The 18,208-nt window shown below is 40.4% G+C and overlaps 3 protein-coding genes across 5 annotated transcripts in view; 1 reads left to right on the forward strand and 2 right to left on the reverse strand.

Moving 5' to 3' along the window:
• Positions 1-2,103, forward strand: part of LOC116705112 (group XIIB secretory phospholipase A2-like protein) — a 4,467-nt gene extending 2,364 nt beyond the window's left edge. The window contains exons 3-4 of the mRNA XM_032541002.1: positions 182-347; positions 1,605-2,103. Coding sequence (XP_032396893.1) covers positions 182-347; positions 1,605-1,723 — 285 coding nt within the window. The 3' untranslated portion in view covers positions 1,724-2,103. The remainder of the gene's footprint in view (positions 1-181; positions 348-1,604) is intronic.
• A 967-nt stretch (positions 2,104-3,070) lies between these two features.
• Positions 3,071-9,799, reverse strand: LOC116705098 (zinc finger protein 318). 3 transcript variants are annotated; one of them, XM_032540982.1, is made up of 6 exons: positions 9,546-9,799; positions 8,593-9,122; positions 7,735-7,878; positions 4,458-5,963; positions 4,162-4,237; positions 3,071-3,922 (listed from the first exon to the last, which is right to left on the reverse strand). In XM_032540982.1, the coding sequence occupies exons 2-5, from the start codon at positions 9,070-9,072 to the stop codon at positions 4,163-4,165; spliced, it is 2,205 nt and encodes a 734-aa protein (XP_032396873.1). In that variant the 5' UTR covers positions 9,073-9,122; positions 9,546-9,799; the 3' UTR covers positions 3,071-3,922; position 4,162. The 3 variants fall into 3 exon arrangements, with proteins under 3 accessions (XP_032396873.1, XP_032396881.1, XP_032396863.1); XM_032540990.1 differs by having other exon boundaries at positions 9,268-9,799; XM_032540972.1 differs by having other exon boundaries at positions 9,216-9,799.
• A 2,380-nt stretch (positions 9,800-12,179) lies between these two features.
• Positions 12,180-16,854, reverse strand: LOC116705404 (cyclin-dependent kinase 12). The gene is made up of 4 exons (XM_032541567.1): positions 16,623-16,854; positions 15,111-15,777; positions 14,917-15,009; positions 12,180-13,722 (listed from the first exon to the last, which is right to left on the reverse strand). Exons 2-4 carry the CDS (start codon positions 15,738-15,740, stop codon positions 12,493-12,495), a joined length of 1,953 nt encoding a protein of 650 aa, XP_032397458.1. The 5' UTR covers positions 15,741-15,777; positions 16,623-16,854; the 3' UTR covers positions 12,180-12,492.
• Between the last annotated feature and the right edge of the window lie 1,354 nt (positions 16,855-18,208).

The following is an 18,208-nucleotide window of genomic DNA, read 5'->3' on the forward strand; positions in this document are numbered from 1 at the left end:
GGGGGGGGGGAAGCAAATAATATTTTAACCCCTACCCCCTAATAATTTTCATACAGTCCCCAAATATTCATAGAAGTCTACATTTGACTGAATATTGGTTTAAGTTTACAGTAAAAAAAAAACACCTGTAAACCCCCCACTCTTGCATACTAACACATTAATCCCTTCTGTTGTGTACCAGATGGACATGGGCGTCCCTGCCATGACCAAGTGTTGCAATCAGCTGGATATGTGTTACGACACGTGCGGCTCCAACAAGTACCGCTGCGACTCCAAGTTCCGCTGGTGCCTCCACAGCATCTGCTCCGACCTCAAGAAGAGCCTCGGCTTTGTGTCAAAAGTTGAAGGTTGGTAATGTTTTTAACCTTTATTTCAAGGCGCAATAATGTATATATACTCACAAGTCTTTATACAATGTACAGTATGCCTCAAGTACAATATCATAACAGTGTTTTCTGTGTGCAATAACAATGTGAAAAATCCCAGGTGCAATAATATCTATATTATCCAACATGATCTATAATAGCCAAGTAGTTTGTTTCCAGTGCAATTTTGCAATTATAACTTTATCTACAGCTGTTTTGTCTTTATATTGTTTCCCTACTTTCTATTTTATTTTATATTTCTATAGCTTTATATTACTTATTTCTTATGTTTTTGTAGAGCGGACTCGGTCTGGGGGCGGGTTGGTGTCATACTTGTAGTGTTGCCACTCTGCAATAAACATTGATTCGTTTGTATTCTAGCCGGGGCAGGGTCACTGAGCCGAGCCCCATTTTTCAGCACCATTCTGTCTCAACTTCCCCTTTAACGATTCAACAACTGCGACTATGGTTATGGCCTGGGTTGACTTATATAAACCCACTATCAATAATTGGGGTGGCAGTAGCTCAGTCCGTAGGGAGTTGGGTTGGGAATCCGAGGGTCGCTGGTTCAAGTCCCCGTATGGACCAAAAAGTACGGAGTGTGGATTGGTGGCTGGAGAGATGCCACTTCACCTCCTGGGCACTGCCAGGTGTTATTGAGCAAGGCACCGTACCCCCCCCCCAACCGCCCAGGGTGCTGGCTCAGCTGGCAGCCCACTCACTCTGACATCTCTCCATGAGTGCATGTATGGGTCCTGAGCGTGCGTGTATTTCAGGCCTGTGTGTGATTACTAACAAAGAGTGTAAATTGTAATTTCCCAATAATAAAACAAATTAAAATTAAAATTAATCTCTAAAATGCCCTGCTTGAAATAAAAACACATGGTCATATCTATCAGGTTTTAATCGTTATAAATGTACGCTTAATGTAATGTATAAAACCCTTTTAAAGAGAAGAGATCCAAACGTCCCAAAATTGCCTAATATTTAAATGAAAAGAATTCTTGAGATCCTTATACAAATGAGTACAATGCTCAAGTGCTTAAAAGAGAGTTCAACAGAGAGAACTGTTGTTTTATTTAGGAAAAGCATATGGTCCAAAAAAAAGCCAAAGACGTTATTGACCAACAATGTGCATAAATGTGGTTTTGGGTCTGCAGACTGTTAAAAAACCAAAGTTGTTTTGAACTTGGACTTGAACTACTGCTCTGTACTGACTTTGTCCCTTTCTCTCCTCAGCATGTGAAACTGTAGCAGACACGTTGTTCAACACAGTGTGGACTCTGGGCTGCAGACCCTACATGAACGGCCAGAGAGCAGCATGCTTCTGTCAGGGAGAGGAGAAAGATGAACTTTAGATTCAAGCGCGCTCCACTCTCCTATTTATAACAGTATCAACCACAGCAACACATCAGCAGATGTGAGTCATGGTGTTGCAAAGACTTGTGACTACTTGAGTAATTTATTTGGAAGGTATTGTTCTGCTTTCGTTCAAAGTCATTATTTTTACTTTGTAGCAAAATGGAGACGTTTTGGGCTGCAAGCCCAAACCTTTTTTTGTATTTGATTTTAGAGGTGCATCACTGCATATGATTTTGGAAAAGCAAAACATATCTGTGGTGTGACCTCCACTTTACAACCCATATATAGCCTCTTGTGCTTCCTACTTTGGGTGTGTTATCATATCCTACTTAGGATAGTCTACTGTATGAATAAATGTTATTGACACATACCTGAATGTAATTGTTTCATCTTATTGTATACTACTGACAGCATTTATTACCCAGAAGTCCTTGGATCTGTACATTGCATTAGCCAATCAACATAGAGTACTTAAAAAATCAATATGATCAAAAATGTCATTATTTATCCTACAAAAGAAAGTTGGAATGAATAATAAATGGAGAGAATACTATGCTACTATTACCAACAGTAACAGTTTATTCTGAGAATTTAGAGGGGAGTTTACGTTCACTGTTCTGATAAATTAATGTTTTAGTAACTGCAGCTATTAATGGTCAGGGGAATTGAACAGCTAATGAGGTATACAAATAATATTATATACATTTTATGTACTGGGTCCAAATCTAAACTAAAGCTCTAAACAGGAAACATAAATGCTGATAAAAAGGAAAGGCTGCATCGACTCTAAGGGGTTTATTAAGTCCTCATCTCCTGTACACTGACAATTTTCCAGCTCAAAGTTTTCAGATTCATTGTCCAATGTGGCTCCATCCACATCTGGAAGCTCCATCTTGTTAGCCTTAGCTTGTTTTTAGCTGTTCTTTGTTTGCCTAAGCCATAGACTGTAATTATAAGGCTTGAGCTCTAGTTTCAGCTCAGTGTTAACATGTTGACCTGTTCAGAATTAAAGAGTATACTCCACCAATTTAGCATTTAGCTAGTTTAAGCTTTGTTGTTCTTGTTCTGCTTTGTTTCGATCAGTGTTGGTTCATTGGGAGAAACAAAAAGAGAAATTCCTTGTTATGTGTTCACATACTTGGCTAATAAAGAAGATTCCCATAGAAAACACAGTTTCGGTCAACCAAAATCTTATCAGTTTATCCTCGAGTCAAAGTGGATGTTTTGCGCCAAATCTGAAACAAGTCCCTTAAGGCGTTCCTGTGACATCATGTTCAGGAAAATGGAACGAACCGGAAAACATAATGATATAAATATATACGTATAACAAACTACGACAGAGGCTGCAAAACATATTTTGTTTAATTAAAAACATACAGCACCAAGAGAAAAACAACAGAAAGAGTTACAAATTAGTGATATTCACAGAAATGTAGTGTTGAAATGGGTGAAACTGGTCCTGCTAACACGGATTGGCAACAAAGTGACTATATGTAACTTGTAAAAGGTTTCTGGAATTGTGTATTTTTCCATCCTATGAGTTTGTCACAGATTTAGGAGTAACGCCCAAAAAGCATGTGTTAGTGAGTATCCAAGCCAGGTAAAAGGTAGCAGCAGATTTCTTTATAGAAGCCTAATTTTATTTTATAAGTTATCTGCTGTAGTTATGGCTGATCCTGGGGCAGGACCATCACAGAAGATTACAGTAATGTGATGTCATTTTCTAAACCTACCAGACTGTTGCAGCCGTTCTATTTTTGGACTTTACCCACTTAGTCATTATACCCATATTACTGATGATTATTTATCAAAAATGTCATTGTGTGAAAATGTTGTTAAAGAACCAATTGCCTACACTACAATATCGTTGGGGTATTGATATCGAGATATTTGGTCAAAAATATTGTGATATTTGATTTTCTCCGTGTCACCTAGCCCTGGTAAAAACACTACTGCTGTTGTCCAAAGTGGCCGCTAGAATCAACACAAAATGAAAGTTACATCTGGCCACTTTAATGACACAAAAATATATTTTGAAGAAAGATTTAATTTACTTCCAGTTCTAGAATGATTTAGCACAAATCTGAAAATGTGACTCCAATAATGGTTGAATGAATGAATGTTGAACACGATAAGGTCCAAAGGGTCTGCCGGGGGTCAGAGCAGGTTCAAAGTATCAGTCGCAAAGCACAGATCTACGGAAAAAGGAGAAAGAAAAAAATAAGAACCACGCAAGACCAAACGACGTAAAGTTACTCATTGCTGCTGAACAAATATCCATTTAAATTATCATGCAGCTTATGAAGACTTTCAGTCTGGCACTGCACACACTGTGTACAAATCTACACGTCTGCTTTCTCTTTTGGTCTTCTTCCCACTTAAAAAAACACACACACACACACACACACACACACACACACTTAAGTTTACTTACTTTAATCAATTTGAGGGGTCAGGCAGACGGCTGGCTGTGGCATTGTCTGCTTCACCTTCTGGTTAAATGCTTTAAGCTTGAAATAAAAGAAATATAGAAATTATTGTGACTTTTCTTTTGTAGCAGGAGTGGCTTATGCTTCAACACACAAGCAGTGATAGAGAATCCCAGGATAACTGTGTACAAAAAAAATCAAATATGTAGGTGCGTACGGACTAATGGGACAAAACCTCCCAAGCCTACCCTCCTAAAATGAGATGAATAAGGAAGCTGATAAAACCAACACTCCCACCCACCGTTTTCTTCAGGTTCGCCTTTATTTCCGTCTCTGTTGGCAGCTGTTTTTCCTCTTCTGACTCGGTTTCCAAGTCATCTTCCTTGAGCTGTAGGGCCTTCTCCAGCCTCTGTTTCTCTAGTTTCTCTAGTCTTGCTGCAAGCTTTTGTGCTTTTCGTTTTTTTTGATGTTTTATCCTTTGGTTACGTTTTTTCCTCAACAAAGATTGCAACCCGGTTCGCGATTTGCCTGGTGTAAGTTGCTTTAAATTGCTCTCGTTGGTCTTAGTCTTGACGACCTGCAGGCAGCGAGGGCGAGAAACAGATCCACTTTGGCCTTCGCTCTGAGACAGGTCTGGATTAAAAATCAAGTTCATGTCTTTGCGAGACCTGTGATGACGGTAAAACCCATTAGGTGCCATGACGGAGCCAGGAAAGGTACAGTAGGTGTTTTGTGGGTAAGGACCCTCGCTGGGATAAAAGAAGGGAGGAATGGCATCCTGAGTATGTGTCCAGTAAGAATTAGTAGCAGGGCTGTAAGTGCTCTGGTAAACAGTGTACTGGGACAAACTGTCGGCTGAAAATTCAGAAAAAGCACTGGGGTGGGGCTGGGGATACGTTGGGTTTGGTGGATCTGGATGTTGATACGTAGAGATTTCTTTGAGGTATTTTCCATCGCGGTCTTCGTCCCTGTACCTCTGTTCTTCAATTCTGTCCCGGCTATGGTCTTGCTCTGTCGGTCCGTCTCTGCTTTTGTCTCTCGGGTGGCTGCGTTCAGACCTTCGCTCAGAGTCTTTGCTGTGGGAGCACTGACGGCGAGAGGGGCTGGGACTAAAGCTTCTAGACCTAGTGGACCTGGAAGAGGAGGAAGAGGAGTGACTGTAATACCTTTGGGAGCCCCTCTGCTGACTCTCCTGCTCCCCTTTGCGATCAGCCCTCCTGGCTCCATGCTTCTTACCGTACAGCCTCTCCTGAGTCCGGTCTGCTAGTTTGCTCATCTCCTCCACTTCCAGGCTCAGCCCCAGGGTTTTAAGAATGTTCTGGAGCTGTGCGCTCTGCTCATCCAGCTTTGGTTTTCCTTCTTTGCTCATCTTCTTGTTCTTTCCTGCCGTGGGAGACCTGGATCGACTACTGGAAATGAAACAGCGATCTCCTCTGTCGTCCTTCTTCTCTCCATCATCAGGTAGGGTCTCATTGAGGGATCTCTCTTGACTGGGCGGGTCAGTCTTACTCTCTCTGCTGTTGGTGTGACTGTAGACCGGCAGCGACACTCCGCTACTCAATCGCTGACTCTCGTTTCTGAAGGGTGGGTTGGACTTGTTCTCCGCAGCAGCGTGGTGAACGTTCAGGAGCTCCTCGCCTAAAGGAAGGTCCTCGCTGTCATTGGTGACGATCCTGCTGAGGAAATCGAAATCCACGCCTTTGTTAAGCACGTTGAGAAAGAGCTGGAAACCCTCGTTGACGCCGTTCTCTTGCTTGGCTGGGGAAGTATCCCTTCGGCTGGGAGGAGGCGGGGGGACGTCAGCTGCCTGGGAAAGGGGCAGATACACATGTAACATTTGTAATATCAAGAACTTATTGCAACCAGACAAGTGTCTTCATACTTCAAACTTTCTTTACGTGGAGTACCAAAAGACAAAACTACTGTCAGCAGAAAAGCATCAACTCCTGAAAGCCTTTTTCTATCAACTTCATTTACATTCACTTCATTGCTACTAGAGATGTTCCAATGCTGATAACAGTATCTGTAAAGCCTCCAATACTGCCTAAAAGGCTGGTATCGGAAAGTACTGGAGTTTATGCACCGATCCCATGCCACGTAATTTCATCTTTTTTGGTTAAAACTGTCTTGACTGTTTTGACTGTTAAACTGGATGGTAAAAAAATGTTCTGTAGCATTTATTGTTTGCGTTTGTTCATGTTTCACAAAAAGTTTAACCCGACAATACAAAAGTGATTGCAATCATAGCTATACAGGGATAGTAGTATGCTGCTGTTAACACAAATTTATATATATATATTAAAAAATATATATATAAATATATATATATATATATATTACTATTAAACACACACTGATATGAATATTTTTTGAGTCTGATAATGATATCAGGGCTTTAAACCTCACATATTATGCTCATTTTTAGGTTCATAACTGTATTTTGAGGTTGTACCAGAATAGGTTTACATGGTTTCATTTAAAAAAAAATATATATATATATTTTGTTGTACTGCACATGGCTGCAGATCTTGTCGTCACCCTGTGTGTTTAGGTCTATGAGTCGCTCATGCGCAGTAGCTAGGTAATGATAACATCAGCTAGATAACTCTTTCTCCAAATTTGGTCAAGTCCAAGGCAGGATTAGCTGGGAGACTTCTTCTAAATGAGGGACACTTGTGGAATACCTGCAGAACAAGGACATGGAAGTAGTTCTTTTGGAGATTATGGTCAACTAGTGTGTTGTAGCAGTGTTTTGTCATTGAGAACGAGCTAGCATGTGCTACGGTTAGTCACCTCGACTCGACTAGTGATGTAGAAAGAAGTGCAGATTTTGAACAGCTCACTCGGAGATTTAAGGACATTCAGAAACCGTATCTCACTTAAAACAGCAGGGATAGTTTTGGACAGTAGTGGTGTAACTTTTATTTTTTTTATTTTTTATTTTTATTTATTTTATTATACCCACAAGGGGAAACTACACTTTTCACTCTGTTGTTATTACACACATTACACACAGGCCTGAATTACACACACATGCTCAGGACCTACACATGCACTAATGGAGAGATGTCAGAGTGAGGGGCAGAGAGGCTGCCCATGGAAAGGCGCCCCGAGCAGTTGGGGGTTTGGTGCCTTGGCAGTGCCCAGGAGGTGAACTGGCACCTCTCCAGCTACCAGTCCACCACCATACTTCGGTCCGTACGGGGACTTGAACCAGCAACCCTCCGGTTCCCAACCCAACTCCCCAAAAAACATAGTAATTGCAAAAATGTAACCACAATACTAGTGTGAAACTGTTGCTGTTACTTAAAGCAGGCTGATAAATCTCTATGGAGGGTTGCTGTGAAAAAGCACCGATGACCTAAACGACCGGTATCTACCGGACGGAATAGCTACCTGGATTTCTGTGCCACATAAACACCTGCTCTGCTCTCTAATGCTCCGAAATAGAAGTGTTTTTAGTGTTGATCTCAAAATGTATCTGATCCGTGATGTGATTATTAATAATGAAAAATATTAATACAGTGTGAATGTAATGGATATTTTCTGCAAGGTAGGTGGCAAAAAATATTACAAACCTCCCTGCTTGCTGGCAAAACACACGGATCACTACATCTGTGCTTCATGAGTGCATTCACTCTGAGCTTCAGGGGATGGTCGTCCTGCAGCAGACCATCTCTGCTCAGCCTGGATGAGTCCATTCTCTCTCTGGCAGACCGCACCTGAAAAACAAGGAGGCAATGCAGTAAACAGCAAAGTTGCACAATATGAGGGAAAATATCTCATTGCGATTATTTGAACTGCTATTGCAATGATTCACAATATTGGAGGTAATGATAATTGTTGTATCATTATTCTCATTTACATTAGTCTTGCATTGCAAGGCCTTCCTCCACAGCGCTGCGAAGGAGGGTCTGGCTAGTTCACACAGCACTCCGGTATGTGAGAAAAAAGTGCTCTGGTTTATTGGCATTTCTTTAAGCCAATCATAATCGTTGTTTTTGGCAAAACATGTGTACGTTTAAAAGTTGTTTTAGTCGTGCAACAGAAAACTCAGATTGGACAGATAGTTTAGAACACCACCACAGAGGCATTCTAAAGGACATCCAACAAAATTTCCGACGGCACCTGAACAATCCCAGAAATGGAACATCATCAATAGAGACTACATTTACATTAATAAATATTTACATTTTTTTCTCTAGTCTGTAGGATAAGGTGTCTCTGCAGCACCACAATACTTAACTCAGAATGGTTTGACACATGTTTTGCCTTTGACAAATATTGCGTCCCCTCTGCGATTTGGATATTGCACTGGTCCATGACATTGTGATTAATTGTGCAGCCCTAGTAAACAGTATATCTGGAAAGCAGGGGGCCTCTGCAAGCTGCCAGCTGATTGATTAACAAATCGGATCCATCAATCTATCACTCACCTTTGACAGGAAGCCGGCAGAATGTCCCTGCTGCAAAATGACATTCACCCTGTCTTTGAGAGTTGCACCTTTGCATGCTGATGATTGTTCATTACAGGAAAGGTCTGAAGGTGTGGTCTTCTTCACAGACGTTTCAACAGTTTTCAGAGCAATAGCAGCTTTCTTAAATAGTATCCGCTCCTCTATCTCTCTAAGCTCTTTCCGCTTTCTCGCCAGCTCTGGATCCTCTTCCTCCAGTTCAATGGGCGCTCCATCTGGATCCTCGACTTCTGATTCCTTTATGTGCAAGTTAAGCGAGAGAGGAGGACTTACTCCATCCCACCCCATGCTGCTTTGCGACACTTTTGATGCTTCAAAAGTGTCCCTCTCGTTATTAGTTACTTGGACATTCTCCATGCTGTTATTAACATAATTCTGGTGATTTGGGTCCACGTTCTTATGGGCTATCCGAAGAATAGCATCCCAGTCGAGTGGATTCATCCTTCAACCAGTCTCTCTCTCCCTATTACGGCTAATGCAGTCAGTCCACTCTGTAAAGTAAACAATTAGGAAAAATAGTTAGATAGATTGGAAGAAACCGGTATTAATATTTACTTACTGACAGCTAAGTAACGCTAGCTAACCTTATAGATAGCTAGCTAGCTAATGTCCAACTGCCTTTTGGAGAAGCCTCACCTCGCGTGACCGTTAACACATTTTCAGTACCAAATACTTTAACTCACATATCGTCTTCTTTTGAGGAAAGACAAAGCCTAGCGTTTGATAACCTAACTAACGCTTTTGGCACTGTAAGATGATATTAGTTATTAGGAAAATTAAAGGGCAAACAAACAGCGAAGGCCAGCGTTAACTAAATGCCGTTTTTAGATAGCCTAGCTAGCTTGGCAGCTACCGCTAACGTCAACAGACTGTTCACGTAGCTACGTTACTACAGCGGATCAAACCAACGTTACCTTTTTCTCTGTCGCATCGCGGGACAACCGTTTATATGCTGGTATCTCGGAAATTAAGTTATAGAAGAGTGAAATTCCAAAATTGAGGTTTCATATGATTTTGCAAAAGGCCAGGACAACCGTTGACGTTAGAAAAATAGCTTGAACTAAGGAATTTGGGCCAAGACAGCTCTGACTGCTTTGGTGGTGTTGAAAAGTGTATAGTTATTGACAGCGCTAGCTGCTGGACGGAGTACCAACACAATAACACTCCGGCTATTATCAGCATTAGTTAACACTGTTAATTCACACCTAGCGTCACTTCATACATTCAATCAGTGGTGGAATGTAGCCTAACTAAGTACATTCACTTAAGTACAAATTTGAGGTATTTGTACTTTATTCGAGTCTTTTCTTTTCTACTCCGTTACGTTTCAGAGAGAAATATTGTAGGCTGATATAAAGTCCACTATCTGACAGCTTAGTTACAAGTTAAGAGTTAGTAAAATTCTAATTCTCTCTGTAAAATTATATTATATTAGCTATAATCAAACTGGTCGTCAGCTGAAAACATGCATGTTTGCATGACTCAACTGTCTTTATGTTGCATTAAGTACAGTTATTTTTTTGTTTAGTGCCAATTTTGTGTGGTCATATGCTTGGTTTATAGGTAAAACAAAATTTAGAAACGTGAAATTCTAGTCTGCTTTTATGCAAGTTATATTTGACACTACTGCTTCAAGTCCATTGGTCACACCAGATATTGGTAGGCCTAGGCTACCGTCTGTGGGCAAAACCTTACCTATTTTAAATGGTTTATAGGGTCAATCTTAGTTAATTAATACATAAGACTTCTATTTTGTTATTTTCCCCTACTAGCTCCTTTGCATAGTTTCCGAAAAAACACACAAATTACCAGTATCATATTAAAAGTGATGTAATCTTGAACCTAAGGTGATTTCAGTTCATTGTAATAACAGCAACATGTTTGGTTTAAATCTGCATGCATTTAGGTTGACCACTGGTAAAATGGGACTGCTTTTAAGCTTTATCATTTCTAAAGAAAATCAACACTGAGCACATAAGCCACCTTCAATTGCCTGCAGACAAAATCATCAGATTAAAAAAAAAAAAAAGACAACTAAATCATAAAAAGGTCAAGTGTGGTTCTTTTATTCATCGTCTCTGTAGCAGTGCCAGATTTAGCTTCAGTTCTTGAGTTTCTAGCTTCTATAAGTATTGATTACCCTTCTCCTGTTGCACTGTAGTGCCATGTGAATTCTCAAACTGGCAGAAACTTGGCGGAGCTAAACAATTTTTTTTAGAAACTCTGCATTCACCTCTCTGAGCTTGTGTGAAGGTGTGACAGATCTGAAATGAACCAATTCCATACATTCCAAATGTATTATAAAATACATATAATCTACGTCAGCTCCTGTTCCCCTGCTGGAGCTGCTGCCCCCACGACCCAAACCCAGATAAGCAGAGGACGATGGGAAATGTGATTACCTGCTTAGTATAGAAACGGATAAATAAAAATAAAGAAAATAACTGCTAAACTACGATATGTTGTATTCCAACATCCTGATTTGTCATATTCTGAGGCAGTAAGCACTGCAAAGATGAATCAATACTCAATTAGTTGGGTGCCCGGATAGATCCGTTGGTTTTGCAGGGACCCATATATAGAGGTTTACTCCACCCCACAGTGGGCCGTGTTTGACTCTGACCTGCAGCCCTTTGCTGCATGTCATCCCCCCCCTTCCCTTTCATGTGGTCTGCTGTCCTATCAAAATAAATGCAAAAATGCCCCCAAAAAATCTTCAAAATATAAAACACTCAATTAGTTACCTTGATTACGTCACCTTGGGATTTGGGAAACACCGATCGACATTGATCATCTCCACTAATCGAGAAAGTTATCGAGAGATGAAAATGATCATGAGTTGCAGCCCTAGTTCTCTGCAGCCTGCCACTTAGGATCATTTCCTGAGAAATTTTGACTTTTTTGCACAACATTCCCATCCAATGTCTTGCTTCTCCTGAAAATAGTTTTCTTTTTTTTTTCTTTACAATATATTCAAGAAACGTTAGTCCAATAAAATGGTCCATTGCCATGCACTTATATTTTCTGCCTTTAATTTTAAGCTACCCAAAATATTTACACAGTCATGTTCTGTACGTGTACACAAAAAGACAAACAGAGGTTAAGAGTAGAGCACATTTTGTTGTGGGTCGGCCAAAACCCTCTGAAGACTGAACACTTGACCACGGTGCTGTTTCATTAGGATAAAAGCTTGTATCCTACAAAAAAAAAAACTGTGCGCAAATGTAATTTGAGCTGCAAAGATTAATCGATTAGTTGTCAACTATTAAAGTGAATATTTTCTTTCATCCTCTGCGACAGTTAACTGAATATCTTAAGAGTTGTGGACTAAACAAGACATTTGAGGATGTTGTCTTAGATTTTGGGAAACACTAATCAACACTTTTATTTTTACATTTTATAGACCACACAACTAATCGATTAACAAAAAACAATCAATGAAAATAATCGTTAATTGCAGCCCTTTTATAAATTTAACAATGATTATAATTTATCAAAATCAAGGTGTTTAAACAAAATTTGAAAAACTAAATACTTCATACTGTGCATTTTTATTAAGCATGTAATTGTGCTATGGGTATAAGAACAGAGCTCCAACACCCCCTAGAGCTCTGTCTCTTAACTTGTGGTCTGTTAATTACATAGTCTGTGTTGGCTTTGCCTCGCTTTTTGTTTCTGCTGGACAGGATGCGCGTTGTTCATTTTCTGTGAGGTGATGTTCAAATGTGTTTCGTAGTTAAAACTGAACGCCATAAAGGCACAACTGTTATTTATCTTATGGTGATATTTTACTATTCTCCATACAAAACATAACTTTTCAACTTTATCAGTCAGTCATATATTCCCACTATGCAATGCTCTTCATCCAGGTTGTTTGGTTTCAATAACCTGCAGGCAGCGAGGCCTTGACAGAGTTTTGGATTTTTGTGTGGTGTTCATATACTGAGTCGGTGTATTACCTGGCAGGTTAAAAAAGGGTGGATTGCTTGGATTGAGAAGGTGCCTTGTTTGAGCGAGTAGTGCAGGAAAGATGTTCAACGGTGGGGCAAGGGGGTAAGGTAAGAAGGGAGGCAGGTTAGGCATGAAAAACCTGGGCCCAAGGTGGGGCAAGTTAGGAGGGGGCAGAGCTGGGGGCAGAGCTGGGTATGGCATCAGCGGTGAACGGTTTACTGGGGAGTAATTTGGCATTGCAAGTGTAGTGGATGAGGTTGATAAAGTGGAAGAGGAATTTTGAGAAAATGATGGACATGCAGCAGTACTTTCCTGGGAGTAAGATTCCCATTTCTGACTCTCCTGTAAAGTGCCACTGCTGCTATTCTGGCCATATCCAACAGCTTCATTCACCTGTATCTGTTGTACCTCGGTTTCATCCCTCTGAGCACTATACACGTCTTTTTTCTGGTGATATTCATGATTTACCAGGCTAAAACTAGATTGGCTTGATGACGATGATCGACTTAGCGGTCTAGGTGAAAACGCTGGTCTCGTGTCTCTTTCCCGGCTTCCTCTACGATGGCGCCCCACGTCACAATCCTTCTTTCCATATAACCGCTCATGGATCCGATGTGACATCTGGCCCAGTTCTTCGGATCCTAAATCCATGCCAATGGCCTGTAAGACATCTTGCATTTGCCTGTGCTTGTGCTCCTCTTCAGGTGTCAGTGTTACCTTTCCCACCACTGAGGGAGACACGGATCTACTGATGGAGCTAAAGTAGCTTTGTTCTCCGTCAGCCCTCTGCAGACACTTTTCATCAGACGGAGCGCGGCCCTCAGGGCTGAAGGACCTGCGGTGAGGCTTTGGAGACGTCAGTCTCTGGGATCTTTTGCACTTACTCCAGTGGCTGGTATTTTGGTGGCTTCCCTGTTGCCCCCCAGCATAACCAGAAGAGCACAGACGATCGGTGTTCATGACAGGAGATGGAGAGTGTGGCCGATCACTCACTTCGGTCGTGGTCTGGGCCACTATCTTGTTGAGCATAGTAACATTCACACCCTTGTTGAGCACATCAAGGAATCGCTGAAAACCCATGGCCGACTTCTTTGGCTCAGGAACAGCAGCACTTTGGCTGGTGACGGCCCTCTCAAAAGACTGATGGGAAACACACACAAGCAACCACAGTTTGTCAAACTAATATTAGCAGTCTTCGTTTGTCAAATATATTTGTAGACATGGAACCACCTGTTAGAAATCCGGAGCCATTAAATGTTACTTCTATAATCTTAAAAATGAAGGTGCACTTTGAGTGAATTGGCAACCTCTCTTATTTGATTTAAAAAGAAGCTTCTTTTAGAAGAATCTTGTGTTTTTATAGGTCCGGATGATTGGTTCACTTTTAAGCTGATGTGGGGAAGCTATCTCTTAGCCTTTTACTAATCAGACTGTATCAAAAGAATGAAGTTTATGCGTTGGTGTGTCCGTTGATGTTTTTAAGAGAAAAGCAGGGCTGGCATGTGTTTGTGCGCTAGTAATGGATGATAGAAAAGATATGCAATATAAACGACACCAAATTGGACTACGATAGAGATTTTAATTATATTTATCGCGATAATGCATGTTGATGACGCAATCTACCCGTGAAATTCAGAGCAACGAGCTGCAAATGGCTGCAACGCATCATCATCATCTTGAGAAAAACATGGCTGAAAGCGAAATGGAGCAGCTGGTAAAAAAGACTGGTGCAACATCCATTTTTTGGACTTGGTTGGGATTTAAGCCGCTATAACGCAGCTGTGGTCGAGCCGTACCATGCTGCCTTTCATCAGCCTGATAATTCTCTATATAACGGACGATTGGAATCTTGGCAGTCGGTGTTTGCAGACGTCGTACTAGAATGTTCTTTATTTAATATAGCCATGCCTAATACTGGAAGTATTTCCCTGATTTACAGTATCCCTTCCTCTATTAACACCAGTTTTTAATTCATTAAGAGAACAAAATGTTGAAAACTAAATGTGTTACATTAGGCAGCAGGTAAGAAACTCAGCATTAACGCGGGGGGAACGCAACTCTACCGAGCCAGGGTCGAATGACGAGGGTTGCCTCGACATGTCGTTACATTTCGGGAGGTGAATGTCAGGCTACAGCCTGGTGTAGGGTCCGTGCCTCCACGTACTTACGTTAGTAGTCACGGCATAATATAACGCAGAAGCATAAATCACGCTTAGCTCACCTAAATGCATTTAGTGTGTATGTGTGTTTTGGAGAACACACTTTCCTCAAAACAAAAATGCAAAAGAACTCTTTATGTTTTTTGTGCAATTGCCACAAGTAAAATAAACCCACCTGTCCCCTAGGTTCCTTCACGGGAAACCTTTGACGATAATCCTTATGATCTGCAGAGGGGCCGTCAGTTCTCTCTCTGGGTTTGGAAAAACTCTGTTTGATATGGAGGAAAGTTTAATTAAACTGCAATAAAAAAAAAAAAACTGTCCCAAACTTTCCACTGATGCTAACACAAAATGTTAATAGTGACTAACCTTTGTAGAGCAATCTTGGGATTGTGTCCTATCTTGTGAAATGTCTTGACTCCTTTCATGACCATCTCTGCCTTTGTAGTATCCAGACGATTGTCTGTAGTCATCCGGTTGTTGCCTATAAGTGAACTCCTTATGCCGATATCTGTGTTTGGAGTCTTGAGGTGTTTTCCTATATCTGATGTCCTCTTCCTCTGGTAGTGTATGTTTAAAATCCTTGGTTACATGTGCACTTGAAAAACTGTCTGGCGATTGTCTGTCTGTTTCATCCTCAGGCTCACGCCTGTACATGTAATCATCCTTATCTTCTGTACACCTTCTCCTTTTCTTCTCACAAGTACCCCAAACAGGGGAAGACATGCGTCTCCTCGCTGATCTCTTTCTGGCCCAGTCTCTGTTCATTGCATCTTTACTGTGCAGCATCTTAGGCGAGTCACTGTACTCTCTGCTTCTACCTGTCCTCTCTGTGCTACTCTGTCCATCCCCGCCATGTTTCTGATAGGAATCCTGCGCTATATGTCTGTAAGGTTCACGCCTTTCTTCCCATCCGTCGTCATAGTCTTCCCATTGCCTTGAACTTTTGTCATTGTACTGCCGCCTGTGACTGTACTCAGACCTGTTGGACTGCATCATCTCATAGCAACTCCAGCAGCGGAGTGGATGTCAAAGCCTGCAGCAAAAAAATAAAAAATAAAATGAGCTTTAAAATCAGGGGGTTAGGATATCAGAATAGTTGATAAGCCAAGGCTAGGTCATATTAACAATATTTATCTCACATGGACTTCTTAAAGAAAAACAGGCCATGGAAGATCCACAGAATACATTTGAATCATACTAAAAGTAGATGGATTTGATTACACTGTTGTGCATCCCTTCACTAGCTTTTGGTTGAAAACCTACAGTCACTCTTATACAGCATCAGAAATAATCATTTAACATATTAAACCACATACAATATGATGTGATTCTTAGAAGAGATGAGTGTCTCTTCAAATATCTTAAGAGGGACTAACGTGAATAGCTAGCTCAAACACAGTCATGACCTAACGTTAGCTAAAGGTGTGGAGGTTTTCTCTCCAAATTGCAGAAACACAGATTGTCTTCGACCGCAGATTTATTATTCCGTGTCACCTGTTGTAAAGTTAGTGTTCGCACACAACGTTAGAACATAATTTCATGGAAAGGTGGTGGTCTCAGTAGTTTTTGAGCTAACGTTTATGATGACATTAGCTAGCTGGTGAGCTCTTATGGCTGTTTGCTAGTATGTCGGTTGCAAAGTAGCATTAGCGAGTACGAAAATACCAACCTCGCAATTTATTGGCGTCAAAAAGTGTTTCAATTATTTCCAGCTAAAAGCGACACATTTGCGCCAACCGCCACGACCTGGTGTTTAGAGGCATCAGTACACGTGAAAGCTGAAGTGCAGCTTGGGGCCATTTTCGGATTAAAATGTTAACGTTAGCAATCATCAATTTAGCCCTGTGCAGCAACCTAGTTTTACATTAATTTAATTACCTTTCCTGCTGGACGAGTCCACTTTCTTTAAGGGGAGGACCAGGGAGAATGCTGAAACTAAGTTTGGGAATTTAAACTGCCAAGCAAATAGCTAACATTTCGTTGTGGCTTTTTTTTTTTTACTGGCGCCGTGCGACCGTAGACATGGTGCACCTTACCTCCACCGAGTTGTTTGGTTTTCTTACTCTCCAGTTCTTAGTCTGTAGCAAGAAATATACATTACTGCCATCTCGTGGATGGAGTGTAACTAACTAACAGTCTATTAACTGTCTATGAAAAAAACATAAAAACCTAATGCCTCGCCTTCTTCTTCTTGGGTTGTATTGGTGGTTGGCAAACTACCGTTAACTAGCGCCACCTACTGCACTACGTAATGTGTAATTGCAGAGCTGTTTTTTTTTTTTTAAATTTTTTAATTTTTTTTACAGTAGACACAAAAGCAGTGGCAGCAAAAACTGTCCTGTCCTGTTAGAAGTGTCCTGAGGACTGTCCCGGGACAGTCAGGCCCTGTTCTGTACACTGTCCTGTACAGTGTTGGAGTCACAATAATTACTTATGTATTTCACAACAGAACTGAGGAACATCAAAATATATTAACGTTCTGATAAATAAAATGTATAAAGATATGAAAGATATGAAACTTAAACTCCTTTGCACAAAAACACAAAACATCAAAAAAATCTAAGTGTTGCCAACAGACTTTTGTAGAGTGCCCTCTGGTGGACAAACTATGCAACAACAACACTCATAACATGGTTGAAGGGTGTTTTGTCCGTTTTTATTTGATTTTTTTTAACATTCATTTATTGGCCATTATAAATACCGATAGTTTGGAAAATGCTAAATATCAGCTTGCCAATATATTGGTCTGGCTCTACTGTCCTGTAACTCCTTGAATTCCTGTGACTCGCAGACACTGTCCTTTAATTACTGTCTCAAAAAGTATGATTTGGTAATTAAATAATAAGAGTCAGGTAAAGTTCTATTACTTTACCGTATTTCCTATATTTCTAAGCAGATTTTCAATGCAGTACTCTAACCAACGCTTCTGGATGTATATAAGCCATACAAGAAAGGTTACAATCATGAAAGCAACAGAGCTAATGCTAGTGACATAACACAATAACTTTAGCTAGACTATAATGTTTTAATGTTGGGCCTTAAGCTTAGCTAACATTATCTAGGATATTTCAATTATTGTTCGCATGCTAATTAAAGTATTGTATTAAAGTAATGGCATCGTTTACTGTTCACCCTGTTCTTCGGGCTGAATCCAATTTTTTATATACAAATATTTAACTATTTAGAGTTGTTACTTCAGTTTCCTTAAAAAACACATAAAAACTTTAGTTTCTTGCTTGATGCACTCGACTGATATCTAGTTGAGAGCCCTGTATTACATTAAACTTGTGCCAGTCTAATAATTATGATACACATACATTTTTTGCTCTGACAGTTTTTACTTTATTTTGATACTACATTTACTTTTTAAAAATCTATTTACTATTTCCTACATTGGATACTTTAATGTCTCTTGTATTTCTGAAATATTTGTACTTGTCAAACATCGAGTTTGTCGTTGGAAT

This window comes from Etheostoma spectabile, chromosome 2 (assembly GCF_008692095.1).
Source record: "Etheostoma spectabile isolate EspeVRDwgs_2016 chromosome 2, UIUC_Espe_1.0, whole genome shotgun sequence".
Taxonomy (NCBI): Eukaryota; Metazoa; Chordata; class Actinopteri; order Perciformes; family Percidae; genus Etheostoma; species Etheostoma spectabile.

What these genes read in the sequence shown, in the direction of transcription:
- LOC116705404 (XM_032541567.1), bottom strand. Translation starts at nt 15,740, where the DNA reads ATGATGCAGTCCAACAGGTCTGAGTACAGTCACAGGCGGCAGTACAAT. An exon ending in CCCAAGATTGCTCTACAAAG is followed by an intron (nt 15,010 to 15,110) that starts GTTAGTCACTAT and finishes CATATCAAACAG; the next exon opens with AGTTTTTCCAAACCCAGAGA. An exon ending in TGAAGGAACCTAGGGGACAG is followed by an intron (nt 13,723 to 14,916) that starts GTGGGTTTATTT and finishes GTTTCCCATCAG; the next exon opens with TCTTTTGAGAGGGCCGTCAC.
- LOC116705098 (XM_032540982.1), bottom strand. Translation starts at nt 9,072, where the DNA reads ATGAATCCACTCGACTGGGATGCTATTCTTCGGATAGCCCATAAGAAC. An exon ending in CTGCCGGCTTCCTGTCAAAG is followed by an intron (nt 7,879 to 8,592) that starts GTGAGTGATAGA and finishes CTTGTTTTTCAG; the next exon opens with GTGCGGTCTGCCAGAGAGAG. An exon ending in TTTTGCCAGCAAGCAGGGAG is followed by an intron (nt 5,964 to 7,734) that starts GTTTGTAATATT and finishes CCCCTTTCCCAG; the next exon opens with GCAGCTGACGTCCCCCCGCC.